We start from the raw sequence: 25098 nt of genomic DNA, 5'->3' as shown, positions 1-25098 counted from the left end.
CAACTTGGCTTTAGAACCTTATATAAAGGGTACTACTGTAGGATTGCAGGCAACAAAACCCTGACGCAGTCACATTTTATTTCTAAAATTTGTGTGTGTGTGGTGTGTGTATGAGCAGGAGCCAGAAAAAGCTCAAAGGAGGCATTAAGTCCCCTGGATCCAGTGTTACAGACAAACGTGGTCGCTGGAGCCGAGTCTAGGCCCTGTACCAGAACAGCAGTTAAGTTCCAAGGCAGGGCTGGAGAGATGGCTCAGGGGTTAAGAGCACTGCTCGTTCTTCCAGAGGTCCTGAGGTCAATTCCCAGCAGCCACATGGTGGCTCACAACCATCTGTAAGGTAGTCCGGTGCCGTCTTCTGGACTGCAGGAATACAAGCAGGCAGAACACTGTATACATAATAAATCTTAGTTCCGAGGCATCTCTCTAGCCTAGAGAACCCCATCGTATTATCCTTTCTGATGCTGTATGTTCACGAGGCCACTTACTTCTCACAACAGGTTTTTTTTGGGGGGGGGTGTTGTTAGACCTAGTTAGCAAGTAAGGAACGTTCTATGCTTAGCTACAGCTTCCTCTCAGATCTGGACCCAGTAAGAGGAAGTGTTTTATTTTTAAGATAGGGTTTCTCTGTAGCTTTGGAGCCTGTCCTGGAACTCACTCTGTAGACCAGGCTGGTCTTCAACTCACAGAGATCCTCCTGACTCTGCCTCCTGAGTGGTGGGATTAAAGGCGTGTGACATTTTAATAGTACACAACCCCTGGAGGGCTTGCTCAATTCATACTGAAATGCTGGGAGAACAGGGGATGGAAGCCACTACCACTAACCCTCTACTCCCAGCCCTAAAAAACTGTATTTTTTGAATAATAAATGGTGAAATCCCAGGGAAGGCTGGGGTGTGCTAACACGTGCCCGCTGGGCAAAGCCTGTGTCACAAAGTTCCATCTCCTGCTGGCACCTGGTAATGCGGGTGTCAGCTCTTTCAGGGCTGTGACGCTTTAGTGTAAATGGGCAGAAGTTCTGCTAACGGGTGGGTGTTAATCAATTTTCTTGGGAGACTGCCCGGGGCGCAAAAGCTCTCTGCAATGGCAGCATGCAGGGGTGTCCACACTTCCCCTCTTTGGCTTCTGTGGCTCGCAACTCGGAAGGACTCGGTTTCTAGGCCTCACAGGCAGCTTTGGGGCAGCAGGTGCGCTTGGGGCTCTCCGGGTGTCTTTTGGGAGAGGCAGCCCTCGGGGTGGGGGAGGGTCAGCAGGGGTCCGGGGCGGGGGGGGGGGCGACGGTCCTGGGCAGCGTCTGCAGCCGTCAGTGTCCCGTGAGTTCCGGGTCGGCAACCCGAGCCAATGCCTGTCCCGAGGCCTAGTCCGGGCGCAGGGGTAGGAACGCGGCTGGCGGGCACCGTTCCCGGCCGGGCCGGGGCGGGCCGGGCCTCCCCCGGTGACCTCATCGGGTGGCCGGCCCGGCTGGGCAGCGAATCGCCGCGCGGGCGCCCAGGAACGCCCCGCAGACACCCGGCCGCCGCCGCCGCCGCCGCCGCCGTGGGCTCGGCTACGCACGCGCTCCGGGGACGCTCCGCGGCTCGCACGGCCTCCGGCCTGCCGGGTGCCGGCCGCTCGCCTGCTCCGCGCCGGCGCGTGCGGTGAGCAGGAGGGACGGGCGGGCGAGCCGGCGGGCGCGCGCCACCCAACCGCCATCGAACCTTCTGGAAGTGGAGTCCGACCGCCGCCCCGCCGCCGCCGGAGCTCGCCGCCCCCGCCGGCGCCTACGGCCGTGGAGGCCTCTGGGCAGGGGAGGGGGGAGGGGCCTGGGCGTGGGCGGGGACTCCAGGGGGCGGCCGCGCGTGATTCGCCGCCTCTGCGCAGGCCCCGCCTCGCCGGAGCCATGGCTCCGCCTCCTTCCTCCCCCTCCATGGCGCCTCCCAGGCTCATTCATTCGGCGCCGGGTCTGCTGGACACCTGTTCTCAGCTCCCGCCGCCGTCCGCCGTCGCAGAGAAGATGTCAGGCCCCGCCACCGACACGCCGTCCGCGATCCAGATCTGCCGGTAAGATGGAGGCTCGTCCCCGAGCCAACCCTTCCCTGTTCGCTCGCTCGCTCGCTCGCTCGCTCGCGCCGGAGCCGGCTGAAGCGATGCTGGTACTTAGGCTCGCCCTCATACTGGGCCGCCCTGCCCGACTCCACGCTCCCAGGACCCCGGCCCTGGGAGCCGCCCTGGACCCCTGTGTTTTGGACACAGGCCCAGGACTGTCTCCCGGGACCCGTCCTGGATCCTTTTCCCGGTCCCCACCATGGACCCCCGCGTACCCTTCTCAAGGATGCTCCACGCCGTGCTACACAACCCAGCCGCCTCACCGGCTCCTCCCACCGGCCTCTGGCTGCATCCCAAGGGCGGCGGCCGCAATGCTGAGGAGGTTCGCTCTAGGAAGCCGGGCAGGGGCAGAGGAACAGGGCGAAGGGTCTATCCGCCGTCCTCTGATGCGTCCTACAGGGCTTGCCCCACCCCGGGTCGGCGCCTGGTAGTCTGAGCCCAGCCTCCTGCGGGCTTCGGAAAGAAGATGCTCAGCCGTGGGAGCACGTATGGGTGGGTGCCTCCGGGAGAGCAGGCCCAGACCCACTGCTCCTGCAGAGCCCCGCCTCAGCTGTGAGGAGAGCAGGTGTTAGAAGGAAGAACTCATCCCTTCAAACGCTTTATTGTCCCGGAAAGGGAGTGAGTGGGTCATCTCACACAATAGGGGTGAAGGGTTGTTCTAAACTAGGCATCCTCCCCAGTCTTGCTCCATTGGGGGTGCTGCTTAGATGTGGGTCCCCACAGGAAGCTGGGGCTGATGAGCAAACTCATTTCCCCGAGAAGGCAGGCAGGGAGGGCAGCCTCAAGGTTACCCTGCGGTTTCGTTCACAGAAGTTGAAGCATAGGCAAGCTGGCATCTCTACACACCAGCTCAGTAAGGGCCGGGGGTGGGGCACTGTGCCCTCAGGGCAAATGCCGTGTCTGCCACACTGCCACCAGTGAGAGTTTTGGGGGTGGGCTCTTCAGTTTGGACGCTGGGCACCACCCTGACCTTGCGTCCAAGCCATACCCACCACGGGCAGCCTTCTTTCTTGTGGATGTTGCTGCTGGGATAGCTGGAGCTCATAGCTCTCAACCCCACATTCTGGCCTGGCAGAGGCCTTTTTCCTGGCTTCAAGGTCAGTTTTGACCTCCTGGAGAGCGTATGTTTAGGGGAGCCCTGCTTCTCTTGTTTCCTTATTGGCTATGTGGCTGCGCTGGCTCTTGTACTTGAACTCTCTGGGGACCAAGAGTACATGTTACTCGTGTTTGGAGATTTTACAGGTCTTCTTCGGAACATGCTGGTTGTTAGGGGTCTTGGGCCTCATTGTTTGGAAATAACCTGTTTGTGTCCTATCTTTACCTTTCCTGGGAGGCTTAAATGGCAGTGCCCTTCATCCTGCTGTGTGGAGGAGGGAATTGAGTAACTCAGCAAAGCCACCCAGCTGCAGGAGCTTCAGAGTAGGCTCCTGCTTAACACCATCAGGGTGGTTGGTGACTAGACTCTTTTCCCATTAGCTTCTCATAGCTGATGGATTTTTTATGTAGCTTGGATACTTTATCATATGTTCACAAATGTCTTTTCTTATTGTACCCCACAGGGCCACCTCTAGCTGTCAGAGTCACAGTGACATTTTTTTTGTAAGTGACAGAAGGGGTTTGTGGCCAGGAAGCCTGGCTGAGATGTTCCGGGTGCAAAGCATGACAGCCAAGGGAGGTGGGGCTGTGAAGTTGACTGTGGTCATTTCGGTTTGGCCCAGAGAAACCTGGGGGCACTGGAGAGTGGACCTAGCAGAGTGGGGAGCCCTTTAAGGACATGTGAACCAACACATTGAAAGAGGAAACTTCTTGCCTGGCACATCCAACCCATGAATTTAACAAGACTTCACCAGACACCTCCGAGGAGCACACCGAGCAATGGGAAGTTTAGTCCTTGTCTTAGGAGAGACAGTGTTGTCTGTCTAGATGGGTTCCTGTCATCCTCCACTTTCAGCTGCAAAGCTGTGAAGGACAGAAGGTTTAGAGACAGGTGTAGGGGCTGGGGAGATGGGACCTGAGTTCAGAAGCCATGTAAAACCAGACAAGGTAGTGTGTGCCTGGAACTCCAGTGCCCCGACAGCAAGGTGGGAAGTGGAGACAAATTCCTGGAAGCTCAGGGACTAGCCAGCCAGATAGATATTGCCCGGAACCTGATACCGACGTGAGACCCTGCCTCAATCTAAGTGACGTGCCTGAGGTGGTTCTCTGACCTCCATACTCATGCCATGACACAAGTACAGCTGCACACACACCTGCACACACACCACACCTGCACACACACCTGCACACAGCCCCTGCAGAGATTAAAAAGTGTGGGGTGTGGCTATAGGCCTGGGATGGATGTAGCCTCTGCCCTTGGTAACTGGGGGACCTGGAAGCCCACTGCTTAACTTTCCTGTGTCCCTGTTCTCTTGGGTTTGAGTATTGAATAAGAGTCAAGCCAGGTGTGGTGCTGTACTCTCAGCACTTAGGAGGCAGAGACAGGCAGATCTCTGAGTTCAAGGCCAGCCTGGTCTACAGAGTTATAGTACAGCCAGAGCTACTCAGAAAATCCTTATCTCAAAAAACTCAAACAAATAAATTTAAAATAAGAAAAAGAAAAGAAAGAAGAAGTGTAGCCAGGCCTGGTAGGATGGCTGGCACCAGAGTCATCGGGCTTTCTTTCTGTGGAAAGTGGGACAGGAGCTCAGGAGGCTGCTGGCCTGGGCTCCACTCTTGGAGGTTGGTTGCCTGTGTGGTTTACATCAGTTCCCTGATCTCAGAGCATAATCTCGATTGACCTTGATTTTCTTATCTGTAAATTGGAGATGGTACAGTGCCTGTCACTGTGAGGACCGGTACCTTTGTCCCACTTCCTGCTGTATAAACATGACCTTACAAAGGGATCCGTCCCTTTGAGAACTAGGTCTTTGGGTGGGCCATTGTTATCCCCTATCCTTTAATCGGTTGCAAATAGGTAGTCATCTTTCAAGCAATGTGCTGTGGAGGGGGCCTTGGTATAAGATGGCCTAGGAGGCCCATAGCTTGGAACCTTTTGTACATGTTCATGTGGGCACATATATGCTTGCGTGCGTGTAAGCAAGTTGTCCATACTGGGTGTCTTTCTGAATTACTCTATCCTAGTTCTTTCTTGCAATTTATTTATGACATCCATCTTTTAGTCTTTTTTGGGAGTTTGTTTGTTTGTTTGCTTTTCAAGACAGGGCTTCTCTGTGTAGTCCTCGCTGTCCTGGAACTCACTCTTGTAGACCGGCTGGCCTCAAACTCAGAGATCTGCCTGCCTCTGCCTCCTGAGTGCTGGGATTAAAAGCCTGCACCATTACCATGTGGCGCCCCAGTCTTACACTTATTTATTTATTTTGAGGTGGGGTTTCACTTTGTTAGCCTTGTCCTTGGCATTCTGCCCCAGCCTCATGAGTGCTGAATTTCGTGGCTTTGGAATCTGTTTGGGGTTAGGGGTGTGACATCTTCAGGGTCTGTCTCACTTTACTTGTCCTGCTCTCAGAGACACTGATTTGCCAAGCATTTTCCTGGGAGCCAGGATGCTTTTTATGATGTGGATGGTGAATACCCACAGTGCTACCTGGAGTCTGCAAGACCCCAGCCAAGATTAGCTCAGTGGATGTGAATTTCCCCCTGTGCAGCCTGGTCTGGCTTGAAGGTGGAATTAACAAAAACAGAATCTGTTCTGCACATTCCATAAAGGACAGTGCTGGCTCCCTTCCTGCAAGGATGTATGGGCCCTGATGGAGAGACACTTTGTGTAGCCCAGTGAGACTGTGTTGGGGATTTCCTGAGTCTACCACTGCCCTGTTAGGTGTTCAAGGTAGCCTGGTGTCACTCAGACTTTGCCCTGCAACTAGCCAGCTCCCTGGTATCATTCAGACCAGAGGTGCCTGCTCTTACTTATTTAACTTTTATTTACTTATGATTATGTTATGGATGTTTTGTCTGCACACATGTCTATATACCACATGTGCATCCCCTGGATTGGAGTTATAGACAGTTGTGAGCTCCATGTGGTGCTGGGAAACAAACTCAGGTCCTCTGGAAGAGCAGCAGTGCTCTTAACATCTGAGCCGTCTCTCCAGCCCAGAGATGCCTTCTCCTGAAGAGGACCTATGTGCAGGGTTGGTCCTTTCAGGTGGGTTCTCCACAGGGCTGACCCCATAGGTGTCTTGCTTGAACCCTCTTCCCCCATCGTGGTGCTGTTTTTCACTCTTGGAGGCTTCCTGGGAAGGGAGCTAGTATGTGGTCCACCCCACCGGGTACCTGTTTCCCAATACCTGGGAAGGCTGGTCACCATTGTAAACGTCAGAGCCAGAAAGTAACACTTCAGTAGAGTCAACAGGATAGTATTTTAAGTATTTATGGATAGTTCCTTGAAATCTGGACAGTGTAGCCTTTAATCCCACAGACATAGCCATTCCCTCAATTGAGGATGAGGCAGGAGGATTGAGTTCAAGGCCAGGCTGGGGTACACAGTAAGTTCTAGGTTCATCGAAGCATAGATGGTCTCGAAAACAAACAAACAAAACCCCTATTAGGCTAGAGAGAGAGTCTTTTGTTTTTGTTTTTGTTTTTTCTTTTCTTTTCTTTCTTTTTTTTTCTTTTTTTTTTTTTTTTTTTTGAGACAGGGTTTCTCTATCTTTTGAGGCTGTCCTGGAACTTGCTCTGTAGACCAGGCTGGCCTCGAACTCACAGAGATCCACCTGCCTCTGCCTCCTGAGTACTGGTATTAAAGGCGTGCGCCACCACTGTCCAGCCAGAGAGAGTCTTAGAAAAGAAAGAAAGAAAATCTCTTGGGACTGGAGAGATAGCTTGGTGGTTAAGAATGCTTGCTGATCTAAAAACCAAAAAAAAAAAAAAAGGAAGAAAGAAAAGAAAAGAAAGAAAGAATGCCTGCTGGTCTTTCCCAGCATCTATGTCAGTTGGCTCACAACCATCTCTAACTCTACCTTGAGAAAAGACAATGCCTCTGGCCTTCTCAGGCACTGTCACTCACATGTACCCCCTCTTCTACGCATAATAAAATTATTAAAGTAAATTAGAAAAACCCTTAGTGTGAGGTGACACACACCTGTCTTTCCATTGTATGGCTGGCAGAGGCAGAAGGCCAACTGGACTGTGTGATGAGACCTCTCTCTCTCTCTCTTTTTAAAGTATGATAATTAATGTTGTTAAATGTTAAGTAGAGACCAGCGTGCTTGCCCCATAAACTTGGTGAGTGATCTGCGTGTTGTCCTTGGAACACACATGGTGCCAGGCAGATTTCACAGGTGTTGGGATGTAATCTAGGGCATGGGAACAGTCATTTGATGTTTGATGAGGCTGAGGGATTTTTAGTATATGTTCTAGGTTTATCTACTTATTTATATGTTTACTTATTTAAAAATGGAAAGCCAGGCCTGGTAGTGCATGACTCTAATCCCAGCTTTTGGAAGGCAGAGGAAGCCTGGGGAATCTCTGTGATTTTGAGGCCAGACTGGCTTACATAGTTGAGTTCCAGGTGAGCCAGGGTGACATAGTAAGACCCTGTCTTTAAAAACAAAACAGTCAGGGTGGGGGTGTGGGGCATGGTGACTCACTCAGGAGGCAGAGGCAGGCAGATCTCTGTGTTCGAGGCCAGCCTGGTCTACAGAGCAAGTTCCAGGACAGTCAAAGATACAGAGAACCCCTGTCTCAAAAAAACCCAAATAAGAATAAAAACAAAACAAATCAAAAGTATGTGTGAGACTTCACTGTGCTGCCCAGGCTATCCTGAAATTCTGGCCTCAAGTGAGCCTCTTCCTCTGCTTCCTAAGCCCTCTAGTAAATGGGAGGACAAATGTGGTCCACCTAGCCTGTGGTGGATCTCAGAAGGAGCTGTGTTTTAGAGAGGATGGCAGACCATGTTGTCTGGGATTTGCTGCAAGATAACCTGGCATTGGAGAGTGCTGAGAGCAGAGAGGAAACCAGTGGTGGCCCAGAGGCAGTTGAATTGACACGGGGGTGGGGGGGGGCGGCAGGGGGGCAAGGGACTCTTCTAAGCCTTTGGTTTTTTTCCACAGTAGAGAGTAGAAAATAGAAAACACCAGCTCTCAAGCCTCAGCCTCAGAGTGTGAGGGCGGAGTCCAGCCTCCAGCCCTGCTTCCTCTGTGGTCCTGCCCCACTGCAGCACTTTGTAGTCCTCCTGAACTTCCGCGGCCTTCGTGCTCAGCCAGCACCTCTGCCCTACTTGGCAGCCGAGCCTTGCTGAGGATCTTTTGGCCCAGGTGGGACCTGTGCTTCAACTTGGCATAAGCCAAGAAGGGTGAAGCTCCGCTTGAAGTTCTTGGAGATTGGGGGTCCTAGAGGGAGCTCTGTCTGTCAGTCCTGCAGATAGGTGGTGCCTTTGTTTCTCCTCCCCCTTATCTCCCTCCTAGAGGTAAGGCAAGGCTGAGTGACTTCACACCTCCTCGTGAGCTGCTTGCATCACTGGCTGCAGGCACAGACCCACCAGCTTGACTGCCTGCTCCTCCCTCATTTGCCTACTTACTTACTAGTGGTGGAAAGAGGAGCCGGCTGGATTCCCTTGAGGAGGCCACTCGGATCGCTAAGCCGGTGCCGAGTGGTGGACACAGCAGCTAAGCCTTTTGCTGAGAGGGAAGATAAACGGGTTGTCCCACTCCACAGGATGAAGCTGTTTGCCAGGACTCTGCGCCTCTGGGAGGTGGGGAGGCAGGTAGCCTCCTGGAGCCTGGAGACAGGCCAGGGGCTCAGGGAAGGAAGACACTGGGCTCCCATGAGGGCTGTCAGGACCAGAGCAGATCTCCAAATGTCTGGACATTGTATCATCGCCATGGGAAGGTAGGGTGACTGATGCTAATCTACTCCCTCAGGGACTCTGCTCCTGGGCTTAGGCTTCAGGCACAGCAAGAGTGTAGGCTGTAAATCCTTAGGAATGGGGTTGGTGAGCTGCCTCTTGTCAATAGGTAGTCATCCATTGAAACCGGTCTTGCTGCTGTCCTTTTGGGGACCAGTGGAGGCTCCTGGGCTCCAGGCTGTAGGAAGCTGGGGCCTTCCTAGACATGAATTCCTTTGGGTGTGGTTGGAGATCACCACATCCTATGACCAGCAGCTGTGCTGGCTCAGGTCCAGGCCCTCTTCCAAGCGGCTGTTCCAGGTGGCCGAGAGATGCCGCAGCTTCTGCGCATGCCCTGTTTGGTCCTGGATGAATGGGCTTTCATTTCCCTAAGCTTTGCAGAAACGTTGTTGGGATGTAATTCACATGCCTACATTTTATCCACTAAAGTTCACAACCTGGTGGCTTTAGCACCTTCCCTGAGATGTCACCATCAGTTTTGCAAAGCAATGATAGGGTCTTCTAGCTCTTGAAACTCTTGGAGTGACAGGAATGTGTCTTTGTATGCTAATGAGATGACTGGGGGCTGGCCCAGGAAGACTTGCAGGAAGGACTGGAGGGTTTGAACTTTTGGCTCCACCCCGTTACTTGCTACCGGGGTGGGGGAGGTTCTTGGCTTGAGTTAATCACCCATGACCAATGACTTGATCAATCATGAAATCCCCTTATGCTGAGGTCAACATTTATCTTCCAGCTTCCCAGTGGCAGCCACTGCATCAGTGTGGCTGGTCCTCGTTGTGTCCTTCATTTAAAAAAAGGAAATCGTCTTTTCTTGGGGGGATAGAGCCTTACTGTAATTCAGGTTGTCTCCAAACTGCCTTCTGCACCTGTCTCCCCAGCACCAGGACCCAGTAGAGTGCCCTGTGCCTGCAGGAAATTCCCCAGTTAGCAGATTGAGGAGGGGCTTGTGGGAACACTGATTTAGATGACTGACTGTGACCAGTGGACTTGTATCAGGTGTCTGAAGTGCGTGGTCTCTGGGGACTGTGGGGTTGGCGGCAGAATGACAGTGACTTGTAGGACCTGAGTTGAAGGGTGGAAACTTGTCACCTGATGTTTGTCAGCAGAGGTGGTGTGCACAGAAACAGCTCATTTGGGAGAGAATGAATTACCTGGTTATTTCAAGTCAGGCTTTGAGGCATGCAGGTGGCTCCACAGGACCTGGCTGTATTATGTCTCCCAGCGTGCTGAAGGGGTCAGTGTCCCCACAGCTGCCAGCACTTGCTTGTTAGTGGGTGTGCAGTATTGTCCCACTGCAGTTCCAGCTGGCACTCCCCTGATGACTCAGATGCCATTGTCTTTTTCCGGGACCGGGTTCTCTGTGGAATAGCTCTGGCCTGGACCACATGCTGTAGCTGGCCTGGAACTCACAGAGATCCTCCTGCCTCTGCCTCCCAAGTACTGGGGTTAAAGCTGTGTGCCACCACACTTGGCAGCGGTGGCTTCTTCCTCTTCTCCTCCTCCTTCCTCCTCCCCCCTCCCTCCCCTCCTCCCTCCCCTCCTCCCTCCTCTCTCCCCTCCCTTTCCTCCTCCTCGTTCTTCAAAATTTATTATTTTTCCCCTAGAAAATAATAAATTGGAGAGAGGGCTCAGCGGTTAAGAGCAAAGGTTAAAACGCCTCTTCCAAAGGCGTTGGGTTCAATTCCCAGCAACTACATGGCAGCTCACAACTGTCTGTAACTCCAGTTCCAGGGGATACTTTGAGACCAATGCACATAAAATAAAGTTAAATAAAAAAATTTAAAAAGTTTATTATTTTAGCCGGGCATTGGTGGCGCACGCCTTTAGTCCCAGTACTCGGGAGGCAGAGGCAGAGGCAGGTGGATCTCTGTGAGTTCGAGGCCAGCCTGGTCTCCAGAGCGAGTGCCAGGATAGGCTCCAAAGCTACACAGAGAAACCATGTCTTGAAAAACCAAAAAAATAGTTTATTGTTTTTAAATTTATGTATGTTATGTGTGTAGATCATGTGTGTAGGTGTCCTCAGAGTCCAAAAGGGTGTTGGGCCTCTTGGAGCTAGAGTCCTAGGAGGTTGTGGTGCCATGTGGGGCTGGGAACTGCACTTGGGTCCTCTGGAAGAGCAGCACTTTATCACACTTCCTCTGACTCCTCCCTACTCTTTGAGAGAAGGTTTCACTTTATAGCCTGGGTTGTCCTGTAATTAGCTACATAGACCAGGCTGGCCTTGAAATCACAGTAGGGAATAAGAAACCCTGTCTCAAACAAGGTGGAAGGTGAGAACCAACACCTGAGGCTGTCTCTGACCTCATGGGCACAACATGGCACGCACACACATTCACATGGACCCACATGTGCGCGCGCACACATTCACATGGACCCACATGTGCGCGCGCACACACATTCACATGGACCCACATGTGCGCACGCACACACATTCACATGGACCCACATGTGCGCGCGCACACACACACACACACACAGACACACACACACACACACACAATCTACAACAAAGACACCAAAAGCATTGGAGAGGAAAAGAATAGCCTTAATCAGTGGTAGGAGATATGCCGAAGTTTAGTAAAACTGTCCCTTACCTATAGAGCATTCAAAAAGTAACTCAGAACAGACCCTAGGCCTAGATCTGTTTTGAATTACTTGGTGTATGCTCTTTAGTAAGGAACTGTGTACACCGGGCCAGCCAGCCCACAGGCTTCTGGGGACTCTGCTGTCTTTGCCCACATCTCACCATGCTGGGTTGTAGATGTCTGGCTTTACGTGGGTCTCAGGATCTGAACTCAAGCCCTTGTGCTCCTGTGGCAAATACTTTACCAGCGGAGCCTCCCCAAGCCCGGATTCTCGTCTCCTCCTCAGCTAACTGTTCCAAGGCCAGACTCGGTTTCTCCTTTTGAACGTTGACTCGGCAATCTTGTCCTCAGCAAATGGTAACTTTGGAAATCATGCTAGTACTTCCAAGGTGGGAGGGACAAGGCACCGTGTTGGGAGTCTCATCCTCCAGATCATCAATCAGCTCTGCGTTCACCTCTTACAGGTGAAGATACTTTGGCTCTAGGGGCTTAGTGATGACTTAGGGTGTCGTAGTGTTACCGCTAGAGCACTGGCCTCAGCTGCTGGACCCCTGTGCTGTTGGCAACAGTACCTGTTTGTGGGTGTCAATGTCTCTCCACAGGCCACCTCTCTGTGTGTCCCTTGACACTCAGAGTGAGACTGGAGTGGTCTCATTCCTCATTCTTGGGGCTGCTCTGGGAATATGCTCCAGCCTGCTGCTTTGCCCATGGCCATCCCTGCCCGTCATCTGACACCTGGGACAGCTCTCCCTAGGTAGCCCTGGTTTGCCTGGAATTTGTTTTATAGACCAGCCTGGCTTTGATCATTCTGCCTCTGCTTCCCAGCTGCTGGGATTGCAGGTGTGTACTACTATGTCCAGGTGTTCTGGGGGCCACGTGCCATCGTGGTGCCTGTTAGTGCAAGGCGACAGTGTTCTTAGTGCTGTCCTTCCTGGATGTCAGGGGACCCAGAGGGCTTGGAACACTGTGCTTCTGGCCCAAGTGCTAAGTCTCAGTTCCTGTGACATAATTGCATTTCCTGAAATGGGCTGAATTCTGGGAGCACACCCAGGGCCAGTGTGTCAATCTGAAACCAAAGGCACCTGCCAAAGACATAGGATTCCGTGAAGGGGCAGTGGGAGTGCAGTTGGTATTTGTTTAGACTACTTTATTGAGGTATAATTTGTATGGTTGCACCCATTTAATTTGATATTTGCTTAACTTTGACCTGTATACATATATGCCTGCAAGGCCAGGCCATAGTCAAGATAAGGAACAGGCCATCAACCTTGGGAGTTCCTTCCTGTTAAGTTTTATTCCTCATCACCTGTGGTGGTTTGAATGGGAGTAATTCCCATAGGCTCATATGTTGGAATTCGTGGTCATTGGGTAGTGGTGCTACCTGAGAGGGATTGGAAGGTGTGGTCTTGTTGGAGGAAGTGTGTCCCTGGGGGTGGGCTCTGGGGGTTTCAGACGTCCAAGCCAGGCCCAGTGGCTCCGCCCTCTCTTCCTGTTGCCCTGGGATCTGGATGTAGAACTCTTAGCTTCCCCAACACGGTGTCCACTGGTGTGTTCCTGCCATGACAGTGGTGGACTAAGCCTCCGAAACTGTTAAGCAAGCTCCAATTAAATGCTTTCTTTGTGAAAAGTTGCTGTGGTCCTGGCATCTCTTCACAGCAGCAGAACACTGTCTAAGACACCACCTCTTGCCTTCCCACCCTCAGGCACCTGCTGGCTGCTTTCTGGGCTGTGGTTTTCATTTTCCTAGAACTTGATACAAGTGGAGGTTGAGTGATGAGTTTGGTGATGTATGTCTGTAACTCGGAGCATAGGCAGCAGTGTCACGAGTTCAAAACTAGTCCAGACTGCAGTGAGAGCTGTCTCAAAAAACCAGTCGTATGGGACTACTGCTCTAACAGAGGATCCAGGTTTGGTTCCCAGAATCCACAGGGGACACCTGGCAACCACCTGCAACTCCAGCTCCGGGGATCCAATGCCCTCTTTTGTCCTTCACAGATACCTGCTCACATGTGGCAGGTGTACACACACACACACACACACATACACACACACACACACACACACACCTTCCTAGCATGTGCAGGGTCTGTACTTCATCTCTGTGGTTTTATGTCTATGTCTGTCCTTCTCTGTGGCTGGGTAGCATTGCATGTGAACACCATCAAGTGACAGGTGAATGGCTTCTTGTGGGGGTTTTGGCTGTTATATACAAAATGGTTGTGAATACCTGACCACAAGCCTCATTGTTCCCGTAGGTAATTATAGGCACGGGTACTAGGCAGGTGGATGAAGATTGTTGTGTTTACACCGGTCCTTGAATAATACAAAGGCTTTCTGGACCGTATCTGCTCCATATACAGTCACTGAGGGCTCCCTCAGCTCCCACAGTCTTGGTGGCCCTAAGCTTATTTCTATGGTGGCTCTATGCTTATTTGCATAGAGCAAAAGAACACATTCAGACGTCTCTGCAAAGACAGAAGAATTAAATGCACGGTGCCTGGAATCCTTAGATACCAGGTTCAGCTCTGTTTCCCACATTGACCTACTCCTTCTGTAAGCGTCAGGTCTTCTCTCCCGATTCAAGTCACACTGCTGAGTGTTTTTTGTTTTTGTTTTTTTGAGACAGGGTTTCTCTGTGTAGCTTTGGAGCCTATCCTGGAACTTGCTCTGTAGACCGGAGCGAGGCTGGCCTCGAACTCACAGAGATCTGTCTGCCTCTGCCTCCTGAGTGCTGGGATTAAAGGTGAGCACCACTAACGCCCAGGTAAAGATTTATTTATTTAGTATACAGTGTTCTGTCTGCATGTATTCCTGCAGGCCAGAAGAGGGCGCCAGATCTCATTATAGATGGTTGTAAGCCACCGTGTGGTTGCTGAGAATTGAACCCAGGACCTCTGGAACAGCAGTCATTGCTCTTAACCCCTGAGCCATCTCTCCAGCCCCACACTGCTGGGTGTTGTGTGATGTTTTACTCTTAGCTTTTTGTGGGGTCTGCCTCCCAGCTTCCAAATCAATCACACACAGGGGCTTATGCTCCGTTATGAATGACTGGTCTTAGGGAGGCTTGTTTCTAGCCAGCTTTTCCTTTCTTAGATTAACCTGCCTTTTCCCTCTGGGCTTTTAACTTTCTTATTCTTACATATCTTACTTTCCTTCTTATTCCATGTGCCTGGGTGGCCCTGCCTTCCTCCTCCCTTGTTCTTCTCTTCTCCCTTGTTGCTCCTATTTGTTGTCTCTGCATGCCAGCCCCGCCTGTCCTTTCTCTTGCCTCACCATTGGCCATTCAGCTCTTTATTAGACCACCAGGTGTTTTAGACAGGCAAAGAATCACAGCGTCACAGAGTTAAACAAATTCAGCATAAACAAAAGTCACACACCTGAAAATAATATTCTGTCACAGTTGAGGTTTTTACTTCTTTGCTTAAATGCCCCACAAGTAGCTAGGGATGAGACAGTGATGATGGGAGATTCCAACCCTGGTGCTGGGGTGTTTCCCTCTATGGAAGCTGTAAGAAGTGCAGAGACACAAGACTGTTCATTTTCCAAGTCTTCAGTTTCCTCACTGGTTTCCTTAGCCCTTCAAGCAGTAGCTGGAATTTTCTTTCTGGGTTAGCTTGTCGAGTTCTTACGAGTCTGTGGCCTCCTGCCATCTTGTACTCAGTGTTCAGAGTCTGGTAATTAGCTGTAGTGTCCATATGGTGATCTCTCATCAGCTAACATTTCTTTTGGAACTCAGATTTGGACCTTATCCCACTGTCCACTGGGTGGAAACAGTATTGGGAAACCGCTCACACTTGTAAGGGGGCTGGTGACTATGTTAAAGATAAGTGTGGCTTCCTCGATGTTTTAAGTAAGTGTGTGTGTGTGTGTGTGTGTGTGTAGGGGGAGTTCTTTCCACTTCTTTCTTGCTAAGACAGGGTCTCTGGAGGCTCAACGACACAGTTTCAGAGGTATCAGCCCATTGCTGCCAGGAACAGGGAGCAGAAGAGTTACATCCCCATGCCCGAGAAGCCTGAGGCATAGGCTCTAAGAGATCATTTTACTTATTTATAGTTAGGATATAGAATAATAGGTTCCATGATTAATCTTTCTTTTCCTTTTCGGTTTATTTTTATTATTTTGTGTTTGAATATTTTGCCTGCATGTATGTCTGTGTACCATGTTCATGTTTGGTGCCCATGGAGTTCAGAAGAGGGAGTCAGATCCCCTGGGACTGTTGTAAGACACCATGTAGATGCTGGGAATTGAACTTGGGTCCTCTGGAAGAGCAACAAGAGCTTAATCACTGAGCCAACTGTGTCCTGTCATTATGGCGTTCTAATACACATGTATCATGTAGTACACATATGTCACGTAATACACACGTATCATGTAATACACATGCATCATGTAATACACACGCATCAGTGTATTGTGTTTATATTTGCTTACCTGTCATCTTCCCCGTCCCCTCCACCCTTTTACTGCTCTCCCCTTCCTTCCCACAAATAGTTCTCCATTTTCTAGTTTTGTGTGTGTGCATGTGAGTGCATGTACGTACACACACACACACACACACACACTCACTTTTTGAGGTATCTTTATGGAGTCTGATTCAAGTTGCTGCCCTGTCCAGCCTCCTCTGGCATGAGGGGTGGGCCTGTAGGGGGAAGGAACATGGCCTCTGTCTAGGGGCTGTGGTGTGTCCTGTCCTGAAAGTCTGCTGAGGCCCTCTGTAAGCTGGCCTATGGTTGTTTTGAGGCTCAGGTGGCTCGCTGGCTCAGCACCCACTTCTCAGTGACTGAGACCTTGGTGCTTGGTGAGGTCTCCTACTCTGTGGGAAGAATGCCTTTCCATGCTGTTGAAAGTTGCAGAAGGTGGAGGTCTACATTCCCTGGAAAAACACTGTCTTACTTAGGGTTTTCATTGCTGTGAAGAGACACTATGACCAGGGCAACTCTCACAAAGAAAATATTTAATTGAGGTGGTGGCTTGCCTTTTGAGGGGTTCAGCCCATTATCATCATGGCGGGAAGCATGGCAGTGTACAGCAGACATGGAGCTGGCTACATCTTGACCAGAAGGCAGCAGGAAGTCGACTGACTGTCACATTGAGGAAAACTTGAACAAAGGAGACCTCAAAGCCTGTCCCCACAGTGACACACTTCCTCCAACAAGGTCATGTTTCCTAATAGCCCTCTCCCTTTGGGGGGTATTTTCTTTCAAACCACCACAAACACCAAACACAAAGTGAGGTGTGGGCTTGGCCTGTTTCTAGGGCCCCAGCTGGTTCTCCTTTGCCTGTTAGTGTAGGATCAGCAACACCAGCTGTCTGTCTGTGTGTCCCCCTCCCTCTCCCACCCATTGCTCATGAAAAGGCCTCTCTATGTAACCCTGGCTGCCTTGGAACTTGTGATGTAGATCAGGCTGGCCTTGAATTTAGAGATCTGCCTGCCTCTGCTGTCTCTGCTGGAATAAAAGCCATAGGCCACTGTGCCTATGTGTTTTTGCTAAGCCTTGGGAGTGCCTTGGGGGGGGTTAAGGGTGCTTTTAGGGGGTCCTCTCAGAGCATTGCTCACCCAGCCAGCTCTAGAATGGGGAGCCCTGCTTATGTCCATCTGGCTTCCCTTATCTGTTTTGCAGTTTATGACTTCTTGGAGGTAAAACTTGCAAACCATAAGGTTTATCCTTTAGGCTATACATGCAGTCCCTAGTTCAGTCAACCCAAATATTGTGCAACCTGCATTCCCTGGCACTTTGCTCACCCACAGGAATGGGTGTACCTGTGCTCCATCAGCTGCCCCCATCCCCTGCCCGGGCCCTGGCAGCCAGCACTCTACTGTCTTTGACTCTATTGTTCTTTGTGGGTTGTGATACAGCCCAGGGCCTTGTGGATGCAGGATGAGGGCTTAGTACTGAGTTACGCAGCCCTTTGCCTCTCTGAGAAACTTTCACAGTGTGGCCATTAGCCTCAGACTCACAGTCTTCCTGCCTCAGCTTCCTGAAAGCACAGGCTGAGCCACCATACCCAGCTGCTTCCGATAGACACCCTTGTGTGTCCATCCACACGTGTGCGGTTCCTTCAGTCCTTTTCAGAAACTTCATTTGTTCGTTTACTATTGTTGGTTGTATGTATGTGTGGTATATGCGTGTGTATTTGCCTGTGCTTGTATGTGGAGCCCAGAGTGCCTGTTAGGTGCTTCCCCCCGTCATTCTCCACTGGTTTGTTGTTTTATTGGACAGTGTCTACCACTGACCCGGAAGGAACGTCCTGATTTGGCCAGACTGGCTTGCTCTGCAAATGCCTTGAGAGTTCTTCACCTGTATCCCCCAGCTCTGGGATCACAGCACCACTGAGCCTGGCTTTTTATGTGGATGCTGGGAATGCTGACTCAGGACATCCAGGCATCTCACATCTCCCGCTAATCCTCTTCACGGTCAATGATGTTCCGTTTATGGACTTAGTGGGAGTGATGGACATGAGGTTGTTTTCACCTTTTGGTGCAGGAGTGGTACCCTATGAGTGTTCACAGACATCTGGTTTTGTCACCTAGGTGACTTCTGATTAACTTAGTAGGTGGAAGCATCAGTTCTGACTTAAATTTTGGAATTATTCACTCGTGTGACTGAACCCTGGGCCTAGTCATCCTGTCATGGTTACTGTGGCGGCCTAGTAGGTGTCTTACCTCTTGGGGTAAGTAGTGTGCCTGATATAGCTGGGACCGGGGCCAGACATGGAGGAAGCTGGGGTTGCTTAGGGAGGGAACAATGCCGGCCTGGAGGGAGGGGTCAGGTCCAAAGGTGTAACTTGGCTGCGGCTTCTGGAGGGAGCAGAGGCGGAAGAACATGCTTGTCCTACAGCGAGCCTTGTCTCTCCAAGTCCGCAGAAAGGGAGTCTCCGAGGCCTGCCTCAGGGGGCAGGGCAAACTGTGAGTCAGGAACTGGGAGGAACTGGGGGTTCCCCACGTGGCTTAAGTGTGTTGAGACCTGCCTTGATCCTGGGTGGTCAGGGCTGTGGTGACAGCCCTGGGGTCCTGGGAAGCTTTGGGGTCCTTGGAATCCTTTCCTCTGACTTGAAGGTAAGACATGGACTGGAAGCAGTGAGGCTCTGGGGCTTTGGGGTGTCTGCTGTTGGTAGGCGTGGTCCCTGGCCACACATCCTTTGAGGCAATGCCTGTGTCTTTTGGTCCGGGGGGTGGGGTGGGGTGGGTGGGAGTGTGGCGTGGCCCATCCTTGCATAATGGCCAGATGCCACGAGAACCCCTTCTTGACTAGTGTACAAAGCATGGGCCAAGATGAGGGAGACTTGCTTGGTCCTGTCTTGTGGTGTGACTCACTCAGATCTGACACATTCATGGTACTTTGCCTGGGTAGGCTGCAGTCAGGTCTGGGGTATCACAGGCCTGTCCTTGGAGCTCTGCAAACGAAGGCATTTCTCCTCAGGATAAAGTACCCCTGGGCAATCAAAGAGTCAGGTTTCGAATCCCAGGGAGGGTTCCTGGCAGGCTGTGTGTGTGTGGGGAAGGCACAGAGGGCTCTGTAGAGTTGGTCCCTAGCAGACAGCTCTGAGGGCTGTAGTCCCTGCTTCACCTCTGGGGAGATGTTTGTTATAGTTGGGGGAAACTTGTTTAGAACCTCTGCCCCCAGGTCCAGAGGGGCTAGGGCTGCATATCCTCTCCCTGGGGCCTAGTTCTTGAGGTAACCACGGAATAGGAGTACTGCCCTCCTTTGGGGAGGCTGGCTCAAAGTGGCACCTGTAATAATTTACCTTGGCTGCCTTTATCAGATAACTACCAAATTAGGAAGCCCTCCAGGGCTGGGTCTGTCAGAACTGGGAGCTGGAAGCAGTCCTTTGAAGGGGGCTGTCTGCTTTGCCTGCTGGGCTCTGTGGCCCCAATCCCTGTGGAAGCAGAGCCAAGTCAAGATGTTCATTCTTGACTGAGTAGCCTACAGGCAGATCCGTCCCTTGGTCTTGGCACAGCCTTGCCTGCTCGGGCCGGTTGACCGTGAAGCTGCCGTTCCGTTTCAGTTCTGGTTGCAGATCTGTGGGAAACTGCCCCGCTGTGGTGGTTTGGGAAGTTTATTAGTTCTGGTCCCCTCCCCAGGGACCAGCCATTGCACTTGTCTCTGGCCGCTGTGGCTTTTGACTTCTCTACTCCGTGGAAGGGAGGTGGGAGTACTAGCCGTGCTGGGGCACTCTCCGGGTGCTCTCCGGGTGCGTTTGTGGCTGAGGAGTGGTGGGAGGAGATTCTGAGGCACAGACACTGAGCACGTCTCTGGCAGGTGTGTGGGGGTAGACATCTGTCCCCTTCCAGCCGCCCCTTAGGCTCTGCTGCTAGAGACAGAGCTCAGCTTCAGTGGGATGCAGGCTTTGATCCAGCGGCTGCTCTGCCCTTTGCCTTTCAGGTCTAGATGGCTGGCAATGGCTGCAGCTCGTCTTGTCTGAGTGAGGCTGGGGAAGGGCAGAGCCTCACCCTGAATACTGCTCAGTACTCTGAATACTCTGCTTCCCAACAGTTTCCATGACAACTGGCTTTGGTTGCTATAGCCTCTTCCTGTTTAGATTAAGCAGTTCAGGAAGCCAGCTGGTGGTCCCTGGAGCCTGGTCTGGTCAGTGGTTTGCTGAAATGGTGCTGGGCCAGGCAGGGCCTTGACCTACAGGGAAAGATTCTGTCTGGCTACCGTTATCTTCGATTTCTCCTCCTCTTAACTTTTTTGGTTTTGAGACAGGTTTTTTTTTTTTTTTTTGGTAACCTTCCTGGAAGGTAGACCAGGGTAGCCTTGAACTCATAGAGATCCACCTGCCTCTACCTCTCAAGTGCTGGGTGGGATTAAAGGTCTGAGCCACCACTGCCTGGCTGTTTTTCTTCTCTGAGTTTGTTTGGAGGTTGTAGCAGGGGAGCGTAGCTCCTCACATGCCCTTGACTGAAGACAGGTCCTCCTTTACTCAGAGAAGGTTGTCTGACCTCTTCCATCATGAGCACTCAGGGTGCAGCTTTGGGGCGACACACATGCAACAGTGAGAAGAGGACACCTACCTCCCACCAGGTCAGCCACACCAACCCTGCTGAGGGGCGGCAAATGTCACAGCCAGATTGCCTTCACATCCTGGCTGCGTTTTTGAGAGACAGGGTCTCACTTTCTAGTTCTGGCTGGCTTGGAACTCACTGTTTCTACTCACCCTGGACATGTTGTGGTACCCAAAGCTACATAGGAAGTGAGAGGGCCACAAAGGGACAGAGGCAGTGACTAAGACACAAATGGGGTATAGAGGATGAGGGAGAAGGGAAAAGGAACAAGGGATAATTTGGGGATACTTGCCCAGGAGGGACAAAGGACTGACTCTGGATAAAAAGGGAAACCCCCGTGTTAGGATGAGGTGATTAATTTTGATTGGGCATGTTAATTAGGGTAGTCAAAGTGGGCTTTTGATTGCTGGACCTAAATACTTTGATAACTGGACCTTGTAGCCAGCCTCTAGGGGAGGAAGTGGCCAAATAAGGGAATTGACCTGGCTTTACGAATGTCATCTCACTGTTTTTAGCAAGGGGGAGAAGGGTAAAAGGCAAACCCTGTGGGTGACATGTTTGCAGTGATTGGGCCTCCTTCCTCCATGCCCCAGCCTGCTGGAGCCCTTCAGGAAGTCCAGCCCCAGTGACCTGGCTCTGGACTGGGGTCAGAGTGTTCCCCATTTGGAGCCCCTGGACATGTGTCTGGGTTTCTAGTCCCAGCCTCACCTGTGCTCCCTCTCTTTCTTACACCCACTGGATGGGGGAACCTATATTCCTGCTTTGATTGCTGGAAGCTACTGTGTTTCCCACCTGCCGGAGTCAGACTCTGTTCTTGACATCCTGGGTGCTGGTCTGTGGGCCACACATGGAATCTTTAGTCAGTTCCCTGTCTCAGGCGTGTGTGAGGTCGGGGGTTTGGGAGAGGATTGCTGGCTCCTTTTCCCTTTGCTCTGTGGCAGAGAACACCCTTAGAACTTTTTCTTGGTAGAGGCATTTCTCCTCTCCCTGCCCTCTTATGGAGTGCGTAGTATTGTCTCTGGCTGTAGTCACGTGGGAACACACAGCCCCACTGCTTGTTCTCTGGGCACCTGCTGAGACCCAGGGAGCTTCTGGCCATCTGTGCTGGAGCTAATGTGGCTCAGCCCCGCCCCACCCCCACCCCTTTGGGGGGCAGCAATAGGCTCAAGGTTCCCTGTCTGTCTTGGGTGCAGCCCAGACCTGACTGTGCTTGGTGGGACCTTCTGCTTGAATCCTTTCAGCTCTGACGTGGAGGGAGCCAGGCACACCTCTCCCCTCGTTGCTATGGTTTCCACACAGCAGTGTTTTAATTTTAGCACTGACATTTTCAAGGCGGATTTAGAGCTATGGGCCGCAGTGTCAGTGGGCTGCTGGAGGAGGGGACAGAGGTCATCACCCCTCCCAAGCTGCTGCCAGAACTGGTGGTGGGGCCAGCTGGGCCTGAGGCCACTACCATTCTGAGTGGCCCACTAGTGCCACACACTGTTGGTGTGCCTCAGTGTATGAAGAAGGAATGGCCGCACGAGTGGGTGTGGTAGGATGGATTGGGGGTGTGGCACTGCTATGAGGAGTGGCTTAGAATGGCAGAAATGACAGAAGTGTCAAATCCAGAGGTCAGAGTGGCTGTGGGACTCTCTTACTCTATGTGCAGTGGCTTTCCTATGTCTCAGAATTCCCCCGTTCCTGTGAGGGCATTCCAGCTCATCTTGGGTATGAGTCCTTAGGCACATGTATTGAAAGCCTGGACCCTGATACAAAAGGTGCGGCTTTTGGGAAGTGATAGGGTCCTGTGGGCTCTGCCCTCATCAGTGAGTAGTTCATTGATAGATTCAGAGCTGGAATAGAAGGTGCGTGTGTGGTGTGTGCATATGTACAAGAGTGCGTGTGTGTGTTTGCACATGTGTGTGGTGTGTTTGTGTGTACATGTGTGTGTGAGTGTGCATGTGTGCGTGTGTTGGTGTATGTATGTGTGTGCATGTGTGTGTGAGTGTGCATGTGTGCATGTGTGTTGGTGTATGTATGTGTGTGCATGAGTGTGAGTGTGCATGTGTGCGTGTGTTGGTGTATGTATGTGTGGGTGTGAGTGTGTGTGTGTGAGTGTGTGTGCATGTGTGTGTGAGTGTGCATGTGTGCGTGTGTTGGTGTATGTATGTGTGTGCATGTGTGTGTGAGTGTGCATGTGTGCGTGTGTGTTGGTGTATGTGTGTGCATGAGTGTGTGAGTGTGCATGTGTGCGTGTGTGTCGGTGTATGTGTGTGTGTGTGTGTGTGTGCATGTGTGTGTGAGTGTGCATGCGTGTTTGGGGGCATCTGGAGCAGCAGGTCATTGGCTGTGTGACTTTGTAGGGAATGTCTTTTTCTCACCCCTTCCTCTCTTGTCTCTGATTTCCAGACCACAGCACCTGACACATGGGGAGGGAAGATTGGGCCTGGCCCTTGGTTTCCTTCAGTCCATGGTGGTGGGGAAAGCAAAGCAACCCATTATTAGTGGCAGGAGAGTGCAAAGGAGGCTGTTCATATCATGGTGGCGCAGGAAGCAGAGAGTGAGGCAGGGACCAGGCCTATTCCGGCTTCTGCAAGGCTCTGTGTCCCATTCTCAGAAACTCCCAAACTAGTGCTCCCAGTTGGGGACCAAGTGTCTAAGGCATGGGCCTATGAGGGTATTTCATCCCCCCTGTAACATGTGAGCCACCTCTGTTGTCCGCTCCAACCCTGTGGTGTTCTGCCTCAACAAAGGCTGTAAGCCTTGACTTCTGCTGCCCCTGGACTCAAACCTCTGGAACCACATCTGCCTGCTTTTTAAGTTGGTTCAGGTATTTGTCAGGATGTCTGGCTAGGAGCAGTATGGGTTAATTAACACCCTGCAAAGGTCTAATTCCAGATACAACCACTTTCCTAGTTATTAGGTGGGGCTTGGCATCGAAATAAACTAGGTTCAGCTCAGGTTATGTACGGCTCTGGTCTGGGCTCTGCTGTGGAAAGATCCCAAGGAGTTTGTACCAGTTGTGGTCAGGACAGGTGTGGCCAGAATGCCTTCTGTGTGTCTGTGGATAAGAATGGTCCCCCAGCGGGTGGTGGTGGTGCACACCTTTAATCCCAGCAGAGGCAGGAGGATCTCTGTGAGTTTGAGGCCAGCCTGGTCTACAGAGTGAGTTCCAGGACAGGTACCAAAACACAGAGAAACCCTGTCTCAAAAAACAAATAAAAAACCAAAAAATGTCTCCCCCTTGGTTGGAGAGATGGTTCAGTGGTTGAGAGCACTGGCTGCTCTTCAAGAGTACCCAGGTTCAATTCCCAGCACCCACATGGCAGCTCACAACTGTCTATAACTCCAGTTCCAGGGGATCTGATGACACTGTCACACCGACATACTTGCAGGCAAAACACCAATGCACATAAAGTAAGAATAAAAAAATCATTTTTAAAAAAGTTAAGCCGGGTGTTGGTGGTGTACACCTTTCATCTCAGCACTCAGGAGGCAGAGGCCAGTGGATGTCTTGAGTTCAAGGCCAGCCTGGTCTACCTAGCCAGTTCCAGCACAGCCAGGGCCACACAGAGAAATCCTGTTTCAAAAAAACAAGACAATAAAAACCAAAAAAACAACAAAAAATGATGGCTCCCTGTTTCGATAAATCTTTTTGCCAAAAGCCACCTGAGCCCCACCGCCACGTGCGAGCTTTACGCCAGCCGCCCGCCCGAATTAGGCCCAAATGAATACACAGAGAGACTTGTATTAGTTACAAAGCTGCTTGGCCAATGACTAGGATTCTCATTTGTTAGCTAAGTCTCAATTACCATACATCTATATATTTTATGGGACTTATCTTATCGGACGCCTTGTTGGCGTCCCTCCTTGCTGGTGAATCACATTGTGCCGCTGGAGCAGGAGGAGCCAGGGGTGGGGTGGGTGGGGGTGGGGTGGGGGGGGGAAGAGTGCCCTTCCTGTTTCTCTTTCACTTAAATATGAGTCTCCTTGCTATGTCACTTCCTGCCTGGATCAACACTTCTCTACTACATTTCCCAGAATCCTCTTTGACTCTTAGTTCCGTCTAACTTGCTGTCTCATTGGCCAAACAGTATTTTATTCAATAATCAATAAGATAAACATACACAGTAGTACATTCCCCATCAGCTCCCTGACCATGTTTCTTCTCACTTATTCTGATATCTGCTTTTTGCTTTAGAACAGCATCCTCCTGTCTCACCTCTGCCCCTGGACTCCAGAGTATCTGAAGGGAAGTGGGCTGCACTTCTGGATGTTTGCAGGGTGCTCTAGGGATGACTGGGCCTTGGCCAGTCCACGAGTGAGGAGGGAATGGCTAGGGCTGCTCAGGGGTCCTATTCATAGAATAGAGACTGATGTGGTTTAAAACTGAAACTGAGACCCAGTCTAGCTGACATTTCCCTTCTCCAGGGACTACAGAAGGTTCTAGGTGGTCACTCTCCAGAATATGCTTCCAACTCAGATTTTCCCCCTTGTTATTGTGCATTCTTTTTTTTTTTTTTTTTTTTTTTTTTTTTTTTTTGAGACAGGGTTTCTCTGGTAGCTTTGGAGCCCATCCTGGCACTTGCTCTGGAGACCAG

General features: G+C 51.5%; 2 protein-coding genes across 8 annotated transcripts in view; one reads left to right on the top strand and one right to left on the bottom strand.

Moving 5' to 3' along the window:
• Positions 1 to 1032: 1032 nt before the first annotated feature.
• Positions 1033 to 1878, bottom strand: LOC118238386 (basic proline-rich protein-like). The gene has a single exon (XM_035440503.1). The coding sequence runs from the start codon at positions 1876 to 1878 to the stop codon at positions 1033 to 1035; it is 846 nt and encodes a 281-aa protein (XP_035296394.1).
• The window catches only part of Acot7 (acyl-CoA thioesterase 7), an 87027-nt gene continuing 63743 nt past the window's right edge, over positions 1815 to 25098 (top strand). For 2 of the 7 annotated variants that reach the window (XM_035439364.1, XM_027398367.2), the window contains exon 1: positions 8557 to 8907. In XM_035439364.1, the coding sequence (XP_035295255.1) occupies positions 8735 to 8907 (173 nt within the window). In that variant the 5' untranslated portion in view covers positions 8557 to 8734. Of the gene's footprint in view, positions 2038 to 2533; positions 2575 to 8548; positions 8908 to 18417; positions 18566 to 25098 lie in introns of those variants that run through there. The other 5 variants (XM_027398369.2, XM_027398372.1, XM_035439365.1 and 2 more) reach the window with 5 other exon arrangements.

The sequence above is a fragment of the Cricetulus griseus genome, chromosome 2 (genome assembly GCF_003668045.3).
Source record: "Cricetulus griseus strain 17A/GY chromosome 2, alternate assembly CriGri-PICRH-1.0, whole genome shotgun sequence".
NCBI lineage: Eukaryota > Metazoa > Chordata > Mammalia > Rodentia > Cricetidae > Cricetulus > Cricetulus griseus.
The sequence above is the reverse complement of the archived record's forward strand: the minus strand, read 5'-3'. Positions and strand labels throughout refer to the sequence as shown.